Source organism: Ranitomeya variabilis, chromosome 1 (genome assembly GCF_051348905.1).
Source record: "Ranitomeya variabilis isolate aRanVar5 chromosome 1, aRanVar5.hap1, whole genome shotgun sequence".
Classification (NCBI taxonomy): domain Eukaryota; kingdom Metazoa; phylum Chordata; class Amphibia; order Anura; family Dendrobatidae; genus Ranitomeya; species Ranitomeya variabilis.
In genome coordinates, this window is record NC_135232.1 from 447,971,486 (window position 1) to 447,985,424 (window position 13,939).

Genomic DNA, 13,939 nt, shown 5'->3' on the forward strand with positions numbered 1-13,939 from the left:
TTCAAACGTAACGATGGTAATTATGCCCAAAAAGTTAAATTTTAGTTTCATCAGACCACAGGACATGTATACAAAAATTAACATCTGAGTTATTGTGTGTATTTGCAAACATTAATCTGGCTTTTTAAGTTTCTTGTGGAGTAAGGGCTTTTTCCTGGCAGAGTGGCCTTTCAGCTCATGTTGATACAGTACTCGTTTCACTGTGGATACTGACACAATCTTACCATCTTCCGCCATCATCTTCACAAAGTCTTTTGCTTATGTCCTTGGGTTGATATTCACATGTTGGACTAAAGCCCGTTCATCTCTGGAACACAGAACCCCTCTCCTTCTTGAACGTTATGATGGCTGGACATTCCCATCTTGTTTGTACGTGCGTATAATTGTTTGCACAGTTGAACAAAGCACCTTCAGGTATCTTGAAATTGTACCCAAGGATTTGCCAGACTTGTGCAATTTCACAGTTCTCTTCCTGATATCTTGGCTGATTTTTTTAGACTTTCCCATGATACTACACAAAGAAGCAGTGTGTTTCAGGTGTGCATTAAAATATATCCACAAATGTGTCTCTAATTAACTCAGATGTTGCCAAAAAACTCAGAAGCTTGCAAACACATGACATCGTCATATGGGCAGTCCAGAATTGTTTAAAGGCATAGTAATCTTAGTGTATGCGAACTTTTGACTTTGCAGTAAGTAATAAAAATGCCTTAAAAAAATGTCTCTCTCATTCTCTCTCTCTCTCATTACTCTGGCATTTGGCAAATATTAATAATTATGGTAATCCTAATTGACCTAAAACGGGAAAGTTTTATTCTGATGTCATGTCAGTCAGATATTGAGAGAAACATGCATATGTGTCTTTTTATATAGTTTATGTAAACTTATGGTTTCAACTGCATATTTTTTATCTCGATATTACATACTTTAACATATTCCATCTCACGAAAATCACAAATGACACCAATAATGTATAAACAAAAATGCAGCCTTCAGCACAGTGTCTCAGTGGTTAGCACTGTAGCTTTGCAAAACTGGGATCCTGAGTTCAACTCTCAGCAGTTAGCAGCCAGTTTTTTAACCAATGAGAAGGAAAATAAGCATCAAAACTTAAGGGGAAATTTATTATTTAATATATTGCTTCAAATGAACTTACCTGGCATAGACCACTTATGCACATATCCAAGGACTCAGTGTAACAGCGAGTACCATCCAAAACTTTAGGAGCTAGCTCCACAATAAGAGTTGTCCCTTTTGCTTGGCACTTCAAAGAACAAGGATTTTCAGGGTCATTGTGAACCGGAAGCCACTCTCTATATTGTCCTTGATATTTCACATCATTATGAGCAGAACACTGCTGTGCTCGAAAATCTCCTGATTCTACTGGACAATCCTGTTGGACAGAAAGCAAATATATATATATATTACATAAGAATATTTTGCAGTGAAAATTACATTTGGTTACAACTGCACATGGTAAAAAAATTGGTAAACCTATAAAATAGGTTGCATTTTTCATCATTTGTGAAGCAAAGAACAATAGTCAATGTCACGATATGGTATGAAATATCATATAAGTTTAGTTCTGTTGCTAGCAAGCTGTGGGCTAAAAAAAACCCCTTCCCTTTCACTCAGCCAAGAGCTGCCTTGTCAATGTACATGGGGGAAGAGAGTTTTATTGACGAAAGGTATTTACGACCGGCATTTCCTGTAGTAGAAAGTGCCCAGCTTTAACTGGATTAGAAACTTCTAGAATCTGAAAGTCCTTTGTTCTGTTATTGTGAGATATTAGGCAAACTATTTAAGATAGGAGAATGATAAATACATATCCTTGATCTCCATCGAAGCATCTACCCATCACTCTAAACACAGACGTCTAACTCCATCGGGTGAAGAAGTAGGGATTGCTCTGTAAATAATAGGACATATTTGATCTCATTAGAAAGCCCACGTTAATCCCAGATGAATGCTGGGTTTGTCACAACTATGACATGTTGTGTCGCGGAGTTATAGAAATTAGATATAGGTTAGGGAAAAATCAGTTAGCAGAAGAAGTAGGAGGGGTTGGAAAAGCCAGCCCTTTCTGTGAGGTCACAGACTGTAGGTTTTAAGTGCTGGCAGGCGTCCAAGAGATCAGTTTTGAGCTTCTTGTCTTTTCCTGAAGTGCCCGCAGCACGTCCAATGAGCTGGGACGTATGGTTGCCTGCAATGCAATGATCTGAGAATATGTGAGTGTTATCTTTTCTTCATTTAATCCTTTTATTTTCATAATTACCTTGTACATATTTTCAATTGTCTCATTTGTAACATCTTTGTAAAATATTTTGATACAGCACTGCCTAACCTTTCTGGAGTATAATATTTAATACTAGTTTGTTCTTTATGCTCTAAAAACGTACCCTGTCTCTCGAAGGGAAATTACGCTACTGTTTTTGGGTTAGCTCCGGACCCGTTTAATCGGAGCTGGTGGCAGCAATACCGTGTACAGGCTGTTGGGTGTCACTGCAGCGACTGCGTCTTGATAATTATTGTTCCTGCCCGAGCGGGAGTAGTTATCGCCTCGCTGCAGCGTGCCCAATAGCCAGTACATAGCAGGCAGCCTTTCTGGCGACTAATTACCCTAGGTGCAGTACCTAATCTGACCTGACAGTAAGGGGGGTGCCAGAGAGCTGCAAGGTTTAAGTGGAACTGTAAGCGGGATACACAAATCCCTGCAGTTCATGGTATATTGAAGAGCAGTGGGATACCTAAAATAAGCCCCTGCTGTAACCTAAGAGGTCATTAAACTTGTGTGTGTTTTTTTTATCACATTGTGGCAGTGGAGGGATAACTAAGATACGCCCCCTGCACATGTGATAGCCGTCTGTTGGTCTAAAGTCACCCCAATCCGTGACATATTGGTGGCAGTGGTCAGGAATCCCTGAGGATTTTGTGACAAACTGCTGGCCACGGCTAAGGGATCTTGACAGTCACAGTGTGAATCGTGACAGTCAACATCATCATTTATATGATAATATAATGCCAAATGGGCTGTCAATATCAAGGCCACTGATAATGAATAGCATAAAATTGATTGAGTCGGAGATAAAAAACATATGCTCAAGAAGATGAGATTTCATTCAGAACTATTTATAAAAAATGTTTCTCAAGTTCCTGCAGAGCCATAAAGAGATTGACAGGTACGCCAATCGGTTTTATTAGTCTATCTTGCAATCTTCCTAACCTTACTGTACACTGAATCCTTCATGGTATAATACTATATTAACCCCTTAATGACCCCCAATACGCAATAAAAAGGGGGCTGCTTATTCCCTCAATGCCATTTTAAAACGGCGATTGGGAATAAGCCTAAAGCGCCCCCAAGAGTTCGAAAGTCTCCTGCGTCTTGGCTACCAAGGATAGCTAAGACCCTGGATAATATGTTACGGGATGGATACTATGGTCCTCAATCACGTAAACAAAAATCTGCCCGTTATTAAAATAATTTCTCTTTCTTCTGACATGATGTACATGTGAACTTTATGCAGATGTAAAGTAGACATGTGGGAAATGTTATCTATTAATTATTTTGTGTGACATATCTCTGTGATTTATGGGCATAACAATTTAAAGTTTAAAACTTGCAAAATTTTCACATTTTTTGTCCAATTTTTGATATTTACATAAATATGTGCAAATCATATCGACCAAATTTTTCCACTATCATTAAGTACAATATGTCACAAAAGATTAATCTCAGAATCAGTGGGATCCATTAAAGCTTTCCAAAGTTATTACCAGATAAAAATGACACTGGTGTCAGGTGTCGAATTCCACCGCTGCACAGGGAGAATCTCGAACCATCTTCGCTGCGGTCTCCCATTCTCCTCCAGCCACAGTGGAGCCTGCTCAGCAGAGATGTCGGTCCCAGCGTCTGGCTCAAACTAATACTGTGCGGCTGGTTACTGCTGTCCTTCCAGGCTCAGCCATCGTAACCAGTACTGATCAGTGTCGAGCAGGCACTCCTGGGACTAAGTCCTGCTTTTCTTCTTCTGAGCATGCCCAAGGGTCGACCTCCCATTGGAGGTCGGGGGTCACATGCTCAGGTCCTGTAGCAGCTCCTATTGGACCACTAGGAAGGTCCCGGAGAGCTTCCGCTATAAAAGGTTCACATGGCCGAAAGGCCATGTGCTAGTATAAACCTGTTATTGTGTGTGTCTGGATGTATGCCTGTTCTGGTGAATGCTCCTTAATCATACCCATTCCTAGTGATGTTGGATGTTCGCGAATGATAGAGCTACCTAGCGCCTGACAGTGCTATCCTACACAGAAGCATGACTTTACTGCATCAAATCAGCAGCGACCGTCAGTTCAACACCATGCCCGACCAGTGCTCTTTCCTGACCCTAGTTAGGGTGGATAGTGGCGTCCGCCAGTGCTGCGCTGTACGCACGTAGGGTGGGAATTCCCGCTTGGACTCTGCATCTGACTCAGGGCATCCTCAGGCGCGAGCTCAAAAGCCACCGAGGGTCAGAGCGAGTTCAATCACCAGTTTAGTGGGGGTGATTCATAGGGATCCCACAAGTGTCTTTCAGCTGCACCCTGTGACTGCTAACAGGGCGCAGCATTTATTTGGCGACTTTGTGAAGCAACAGAGTTAATTTCTACTCACACTGGGTGAGGTCTAACCCACGTGTGAGCAAGCGTTCCCTCCGCCATTACTTAGCAGCAGGTTCCATCTCTGCACGGTGGACCCCGGGCTGCGAACGCACCTTATACCATCCTTATAATTATTTGATGCGTTCCTCAAGCCCTAACAACTGGTCAGATTTAAAAAATTTGGCCTGGTCAGGAAGGTCAAAATTAGCTCCGTCACTATGAGGCTAAATTGCTTGTTCTCAAAACTCAGAACCACTCTAGAAGAGAAAAGCGCAAATAGGGTCTTATCCGATGATAGTTTCAAAATAAGTATTAGTTTGCGCTCACCTAGTTTTCCTTATTGTAAGAGCACATAGAATTCATCAGAGCCAACAACTGCCACAGATCCACAAGTCAAACCATGTGACCAATTCACAATAGCAGGTAGAAGGAAATGTGGATATTAATCGCGCTGCTGAAAAAATCACAATCCCAGTGTATGGATAAAAAATTGGTATTTTATTCATTATTCTCTCTATGCGTTTCGAAGTTCACTGAGAAAGAAGTTATGTGAACTTCGAAATGCGTAGAGAGAATAGTGAATAAAATACCAATTTTTTATCCATGTACTAGGATTGTGATTTCTACAGCAACACGGTTAATATCCACGTTTCCTTCTACCTGCTTTTGTTCTCAAAACTGCAATGCGCATATACTTTCCTCTATATGGGAATTGTGAAATATATCTTTTATTTAATGGAATCAATAGTATCAAACAAATTTATTAAAACATACATAGATATTAAAACCGCAGGGTAAAAAACCCAAATCCTAGCTTAGTCCCCTATTTATCTATTTTATATTTTTTTATATATTCCACGTGCATTATCAAATTGCAGCAATAACTTGTAAGCAATTTTTTTCGCATTTGTATGGGGACTAAGCTAGGATTTGGTTTTTTTACCCTGCGGTTTTAATATCTATGTATGTTTTAATAAATTTGTTTGATACTATTGATTCCATTAAATAAAAGATATATTTCACAATTCCCATGGGTGTATAGGTGTCTCTATCTTGTATCTACACTGTATTGCATTGCTTTTCATCTATTGTAGGCAGTGGTTTCCACTGTAACCCTGCACAGTGCACCTGGTGGTCACTTCTTGGTATTATAAGGATTTCCTCTATGTTATTGTATGTGGTAATAAGGAGATAAAAGGGTCACCAGAGTCTACACTGTGTTATCAGTTATTTCCTCTATATGGGAAGCATCTTGGTTGAAACAGGTATAGTATTGGAAATTATTCAGGCTCTCAACCATTTTATTCTCTCTTTTGTTATGCATATACACACACACACAAACTTATTTATATAATCGACTTAGCCTGTACAATTATATTGAACTAGATGGTGGCCCGATTCTAACGTATCGGGTATTCTAGAATATGCATGTCCACGTAGTATTTTGCACAGCCCACGTGGTATATTGCCCAGCCCACGTAGTATATTGACCAGCCACATAGTATATTGACCAGCCACGAAGTATATTGCCCAGTGACATAGTATATTGCCCAGCGACGTAGTATATTGCCCAGTTACGTAGTATATTGCCCAGTTACGTAGTATACAGCACAGAGCCACGTAGTATATTGCACAGCGACGTAGTATACAGCACAGAGCCACGTAGTATATTGCCCAGCCACGTAGTATATTGGCCAGTCATGTAGTACATTGCCCAGCTACGTAGTGTATTGGCCAGCCAATTAGCATATTGCCCAACCACGTAGTATATTGCACAGCGATGTAGTATACAGCACAGAGCCACGTATTATATTGCCCAGTTACGTAGTATATTGCCCAGTGACGTAGTATATTGCCCAGCCACGTAGTATATTGCCCAGTTACGTAGTATATTGCCCAGTTACGTAGTATATTGCCCAGTGACGTAGTATACAGCACAGAGCCAAGTAGTATATTGCACAGCGACGTAGTATACAGCACAGAGCCACATATTATATTGCCCAGCCACGTAGTATATTGGCCAGTCACGTAGTATATTGCCCAGCTACGTAGTATATTGCCCAGCCACGTATGTCACAGGTTAAAAAATAAAGAATAAACATATACTCACCTTCCGAGGGCCCCTTGTACTCCTGTCGCCTCCTTCTTGCGCAGGCTCGCAGGACCTGTGATGACGTCGCGGTCACATGACCGGTGTCGGGGTCACATGACCGTGACGTCATGGCAGGTCCTTCTCGCAGACCATCCTTGACACCGGAACCTGCCGCTTGCATGGAGCGTTCACCGGAGCATCGCGAGGTTCGGGAAAGGCGGCGGAAGGTGAATATATAATAATTTTTTTTTTTTAATTTTTTTTAACATTAGATGTTTTTACTATTGACGCTGCATAGGCAGCATCAATAGTAAAAACTTGGTCACTTAGGGTTAATAGCGGTGGTAACGGAGTGAGTTACCCACGGCATAACGCGGTCCGTTACCGCTGACATTAACCCTGTGTGAGCGGTGACTGCGGGGAGTATGGAGCGGGCGCCGGGCACTTGACTGCAAGGGAGTTGGGAGGGACTAATCAGACTGTGGCCGTCGCTGATTGGTAGCGGCAGCCATGACAGGCAGCTGGCGAGACCAATCAGCGACTTGGATTACATGACAGACAGAGGCCGCGACCAATGAATATCCGTGACAGAAAGACAGAAGGACAGACAGAAAGACAGAAGTACCCCTTAGACAATTATATAGTAGATTGTCCAATTCATAGACTTACGTGATTTTCCCATTTTTCTGTCTTGTTACAAAATATAGTTAAATAATAATTTTGAAGTAAAAAAAAAAAATTCTATGGGGCCGATTCATCAAATCTTTTATGCCACAAAAGTAGCGTAAAAGCTTTGAAAAGTTTCACACTTTTTGTGCAAAGTGGAGTTGGGGTTTTTGCCGTGTTCACACTACTTTGGATCAGCTCTGCCAAAAGGGGCAGAGCTGGGGCGCAGCCATGGTGGAATGGTGGCGTGTCCATGCCTCTACATCCAATTTCTAAAATGTTTTGGCATTTTTTACTCCAGAAATGGTTTTTACTCCAGTCCTCAGAGGCTACTCAGATGAGGAACCAAAATTCATTAATTGGTGTGTGCCCGTTAATGAATTCAGCACCTCTTCGGGTATGTGTCCACGTTCAGGATTGCATCAGGATTTGGTCAAGATTTTACGCAGGAAAAATCCTGACCAAATCTGCACCTGAGGTCACTGGCAGGTCACCTGCGTTGTTTTTGCTTTGTTTCAGCAATGTAAGGATATGCTGCGTTCTTAAAAGACGCGCCGCATGTCCGTTTCCGCGGGTCTGCCGCATGCGTCTTTTAATGCATAGTGGAGACGGGATTTCATGAAATCCCCTCCACTATGCTGTAACATCTGGATGCTGCGTGTTTGACGTGCAGCTCTACGCAGCGTCAAACATGCAGCGTTTCCTGAACATGGAAACATGCCCTTCTACTCTATCAAGAGAGGCATAGTGTAAGTATGCGCTATGTCAGTCTTGATGAATGGCCCTTATGACCCTCACAATGACCCTCACAATGACAAAACCCTGCTTGATAAAGGTTGTTATACCGAAACGTCGCCGCAGATGGCAGATTAAATCTGTAAGTCATTTCTTCACTGATCATTGTGGCGCTGTCTTCTTTTTTATGCTTATGGAAGCCATATGGGTATAGGGTGCGGTTTAATAATTTCTTTTGGATTTTTAAAAACCCTCACAATGACATACAAAGCCATCCACAACCTATCTCCTCCATACATTTTGTGACATGGTCTCCCGGTACCTACCTACATGAAACCTCCGATCCTCTCAAGACCTCCTTCTCTACTCCCCTCTCGTCTCTTCTTCCCACAACCACATCCAAGACTTCTCCTGTGCTTCCCCCATACTCTGGAACTCTCTACCCCAACACATCAGACTCTCGCCTACCATAGAAACCTTCAAAAAGAACCTGAAGACTCACCTCTTCTGACAAGCCTACAGCCTGCAGTTATCCTCAACCTACTGAACCGCCGCACAACCAGCTCTACCCTCTCCTAGTGTATCCTCACCCATCCCCTGCAGACTGTGAGCCCTCGCGGGCAGGGTCCTCCCTCCTTATGTACCTGTGTGCCTTGTTATTTGCTCATGTTTAATGTATTTGTCTATATTTGCCCCCTTTATCACATGTAAAGCGCCATGGAATAAATGGCGCTATAAAAATGTATAATAATAACTAGATGGCAGCCCGATTCTAAAGAATCGGGAGTCTAGAATCCATATATACTTTATTTATTCAAATGTAAGAATAATACAATTAATAAATAATAGTAAGAAAGAACAAAAAATGGCTGCACTCACCAGCTCTTGACAATTCTTGACAGTACGGCACATTTCTGATCGCGGCAGGCGGCAACCAATCAGAAAAGTGCCGTGCACCACGAAGGCATATATCTTTGTCCACCCTGAGCGGGTGTAGGACGCTGGTGACGTCACTTATCTCCGGACATTACCTCCGGACAAAGCCACGGAAGTTGGCACAAATTCCCGGAAGTAGTATTCTAGGCAATTATATATTAGATTTTAATGTTATCAGTGTTTACCTTTGAACGTTTATATTGTATTGTCCTGTCACCAGCCATGTGTACGATTATCGGCCGAAAGCCTCTCTGGAACCAATAATCACCCCATGTAAAGGTATCTTTATAAGTTAAAGATTCAGAATACTATGACTTTTATCATATCCTGAACAGTCAAGTTTTTTATGAACCGTTAAGGTTTTCTGGTTGAAGTGCTCTGCCTGGGGCCCCATATGCTGCCTGGGGCCCCTGTGCTCTGCCTGGGGCCCCATGTTCTGCCTGGGGCCCCTGTGCTCTGCCTGGGGCCACTGTGCTCTGCCTGGGGCCCCATATGCTGCCTGGGGCCCCTGTGCTCTGCCTGGGGCCCCATATGCTGCCTGGGGCCCCTGTGCTCTGCCTGGGGCCCCATAGGCTGCCTGGGGCCCCTGTGCTCTACCTGGGACCACTGTGCTCTGCCTGGGGCCCCATATGCTGCCTGGGGTCCCTGTGCTCTGCCTGGGGCCCCTGTGCTCTGCCTGGGGCCCCATGTTCTGCCTGGGGCCCCTGTGCTCTGCCTGGGGCCACTGTGCTCTGCCTGGGGCCCCATATGCTGCCTGGGGCCCCTGTGCTCTGCCTGGGGCCCCATATGCTGCCTGGGGCCCCTGTGCTCTGCCTGGGGCCCCTGTGCTCTGCCTGGGGCCCCATATGCTGCCTGGGGCCCCTGTGCTCTGCCTGGGGCCCCTGTGCTCTGCCTGGGGCCCCATGTTCTGCCTGGGGCCCCTGTGCTCTGCCTATGGCCACTGTGCTCTGCCTGGGGCCCCATATGCTGCCTGGGGCCCCATATGCTGCCTGGGGCCCCTGTGCTCTGCCTGGGGCCACTGTGCTCTGCCTGGGGCCCCATAGGCTGCCTGGGGCCCCTGTGCTCTGCCTGGGACCACTGTGCTCTGCCTGGGGCCCCATATGCTGCCTGGGGCCCCTGTGCTCTGCCTGGGGCCCCATATGCCGCCTGGGGCCCCATATCCTGCCTGGGGCCCCTGTGCTCTGCCTGGGTGTAGGACACTGGTGACGTCACTTATCTACGGACATTAGCTCCGGACATTAGCTCCGGACATTATCTCCGGACATTAGCTCTGGACATTATCTCCGGACATTAGCTCCGGACAAAGCCACGGAAGTTGGCACAAATTGCAGGAAGTAGTATTCTAGGCAATTATATATTAGATGGGCATTTCCTGAAGGAAATACATGGTGCTTGAACAGCGCTACCAGCTTTACAGCAGCACTTTTCACACACGGGACTGGGGGGCGCGCTTACTTTTGCACCCGGGGCCGGGGGCGCGCTTACTTTTGCACCCGGGTAGTAATCAAAAAGAACAAAAGATCATGTCCATATATGTGGGAGCACCACAAATAAATATCAAGAAAGATATATCTGCATATGTACCAAAAATTTAGTTTTTATTAAATAACATAGAAAACACATTTCATACAGAAACCAAAACTAAAAACATTTAAAAGTGCAAAACACAGCACAACGTTGCAAAACAGTCATTTCCTAATATGGGGAGAATGACAAAACCCGCGCACTTACTTTTGCACCCGGGGGCGCACTTACTTTTGCACCCGGGGGCGCACTTACTTTTGCACCCGGGGGCGCACTTACTTTTGCACCCGGGGGCGCACTTACTTTTGCACCCGGGGGCGCACTTACTTTTGGGGCCGCACTTACTTTTGGTGGGCGGGGCTCCTCGGCCTCCGATTTGGTTGGTGGGGCCCCTCGTCCTCCGATTTGGTGGGTGGGGACCCTCGGCCTCCGATTTGGTGGGTGTGGACCCTCGGCCTCCGATTTGGTGGGCGGGGACCCTCGGCCTCCGATTTGGTGGGCGGGGACCCTCGGCCTCCGATTTGGTGGGCGGGGACCCTCGGCCTCCGATTTGGTGGGCGGGGCCCATCGGCCTCCGATGTGGTGGGTGGGGCCCCTCAGCCTCCGATTTGGTGGGCGGGGACCCCCGGCCTCCGATTTGGTGGGCGGGGCCCCTCGGCCTTCGATTTGTTGGGCGGGGATCCTCGGCCTTCGATTTGGTTGGCGGGGCCCCTCGGCCTCCGATTTGGTTGGCGGGGCCCCTTATCCTCCGATTTGGTGGGCGGGGACTCTCGGCCTCCGATTTGGTGGGCGGGGACCCTCGGCCTCCGATTTGGTTGGCGGGGCCCCTTATCCTCCGATTTGGTGGGCGGGGACCCCCGGCCTCCGATTTGGTGGGCGGGGCCCCTCGGCCTTCGATTTGTTGGGCGGGGATCCTCGGCCTTCGATTTGGTTGGCGGGGCCCCTCGGCCTCCGATTTGGTTGGCGGGGCCCCTTATCCTCCGATTTGGTGGGCGGGGACTCTCGGCCTCCGATTTGGTGGGCGGGGACCCTCGGCCTCCGATTTGGTTGGCGGGGCCCCTTATCCTCCGATTTGGTGGGCGGGGACTCTCGGCCTCCAATTTGGTGGGCGGGGACCCTCGGCCTCCGATTTGGTGGGCGGGGACCCTCGGCCTCCGATTTGGTGGGCGGGGACCCTCGGCCTCCGATTTGGTGGGCGGGGACCCTCGGCCTCCGATTTGGTGGGCGGGGACCCTCGGCCTCCGATTTGGTGGGCGGGGACCCTCGGCCTCCGATTTGGTGGGCGGGGACCCTCGGCCTCCGATTTGGTGGGCGGGGACCCTCGGCCTCCGATTTGGTGGGCGGGGACCCTCGGCCTCCGATTTGGTAGGCGGGGCTCCTCGGCCTCCGATTTGGTTGGCGGGGCCCCTCGGCCTCCGATTTGGTGTGTGCTCTGCCTGGGGCCACTGTGCTCTGCCTGGGGCCCCATATGCTGCCTGGGGCCCCTGTGCTCTGCCTGGGGCCCCATATGCTGCCTGGGGCCCCTGTGCTCTGCCTTGGGCCCCTGTGCTCTGCCTGGGGCCCCTGTGCTCTGCCTGGGGCCCCATGTTCTGCCTGGGGCCCCTGTGCTCTGCCTGGGGCCACTGTGCTCTGCCTGGGTGTAGGACACTGGTGACGTCACTTATCTCCGGACATTAGCTCCGGACATTAGCTCCGGACAATAGCTCCGGACAAAGCCACGGAAGTTGGCACAAATTGCAGGAAGTAGTATTCTAGGCAATTATATATTAGATAATAAAATAATAATGTGTATAGCTTGCTATGTTGCAAAATAACAGGATTTACTCATATGTCTGTAAAGAAGAGGATCTGCGAAATTGCACTTAGCTACTGAGCATGTGTGACCAGAACTAGACACAGAACAAAGGATGTTCTGAAAAGGAATCAATATACATCAGGGGGCACTATAACAAATAAGCATAAGCTGGAACATTTTTTAAACTGAACAATATGAATAACTATGGGCTACATCATGGCCATTATTGAAGTAATATTCTGCTTCATAAGTCAATGCATTGTATAAAATGCTGAGACATGACAAGAAGACCAGTCTGGTCAATAAGTACATTGTGTCATAGCAGGTGTGAAGTTTACTATGGTGTACAGTGTAATAACTGTAAAGATTTTTGCATTGAAATCTATAAAGCTGCATGTATGGGATATCTATATTTAGCAAATTCTATTTGGGCAATGGACATGCTTTATATAAAGACCAATTTTATATACTTACTTGGTGACAAATAAAATGAGAACAAAATATTTCTGTCTTTACCATTTATGCTCTATATACAATTCAAGTCCGATAGATAATGGAAAACGAATACAGACTCCGCAGTGTCTCCACTGATCAAAGAGAAATGTTTATATTTTGCCATACAGAGAATACTAATATAGATAAGGATAGATGAATGTAATGGGAAGATTGTTTTTCTAACCTCATTATAAGCCCATCCATCCTGGAAAACAGGCTATTACCAAAGCAGCAGACATAATAGACACAATATGAAATAGATGAGGTTCGGGAAACAGATCACAGAGGTGAATACGGTGGAGTATTCTGAAATATAGTTATTATCGTTCTAGTCTTAGGTAAACCTTGTCCAAGTCTCTTCCCTGTAGAATATACAGATGAGTTCACATTTTTATAACTGCTGTGTCCTACTATGATGTGATCAGTGTCGGTCCCCAACGGAGATCACATTGACTCCATTCCATCTGGAACACTGGCTCCATGATATAACAGTGAGTAGAAGAACAGCTCAAAAGTCTGATTTATTTTATATACGTGGGTGGGAACTATAAGCATGTCAGAGACATCTGCAGTCTGCAAGTTTTACGCAAGATACTCTTCCCTTCAGAGTTAGGGAAATTCATTGTGGATTAAATAACTTTCTTAAAACTTTGTTTTATACTATGGATAACCCACAGTATGACCAATCACGCAACAATACTCTACAGACCATAATAACATGGGCTTCATGGCCATGTACTAAAACTGTCTAAAATACGTGACCAATAGCCACTAATCATAGGTACCAGTTTTTCAGTACAGTTTTACTTTTTTTTTAATAATGGTGCCATTTTGAGATTTCAATCAGTACCCATATGAATACTGCCACTTTCTATTCTGGAGGCACAAGCTTTCCTTACTGACATAGAGAACTGTTAAGGAAAATCTGTTCCCAGGTTTCCAAAAATGTGTCACTAACTTTACAGAAAAAAAAAAAGAAAGCTCAGTCTAAGGAGCGCAGAAAGAAGACTCTGACACCAGGATAGGGTTAAGCCACAACGCGTTTCAACGGAAATACC

At 45.7% G+C, this 13,939-nt stretch overlaps 1 protein-coding gene across 3 annotated transcripts in view; it reads right to left on the reverse strand.

Annotated features, from left to right (window-relative positions):
* Positions 1-13,939, reverse strand: part of ADAMTSL1 (ADAMTS like 1) — a 481,733-nt gene that overhangs the window by 342,738 nt on the left and 125,056 nt on the right. For all 3 annotated transcript variants that reach the window (XM_077249770.1, XM_077249780.1, XM_077249800.1), the window contains exon 4: positions 1,157-1,393. In XM_077249770.1, coding sequence (XP_077105885.1) covers positions 1,157-1,393 — 237 coding nt within the window. The remainder of the gene's footprint in view (positions 1-1,156; positions 1,394-13,939) is intronic.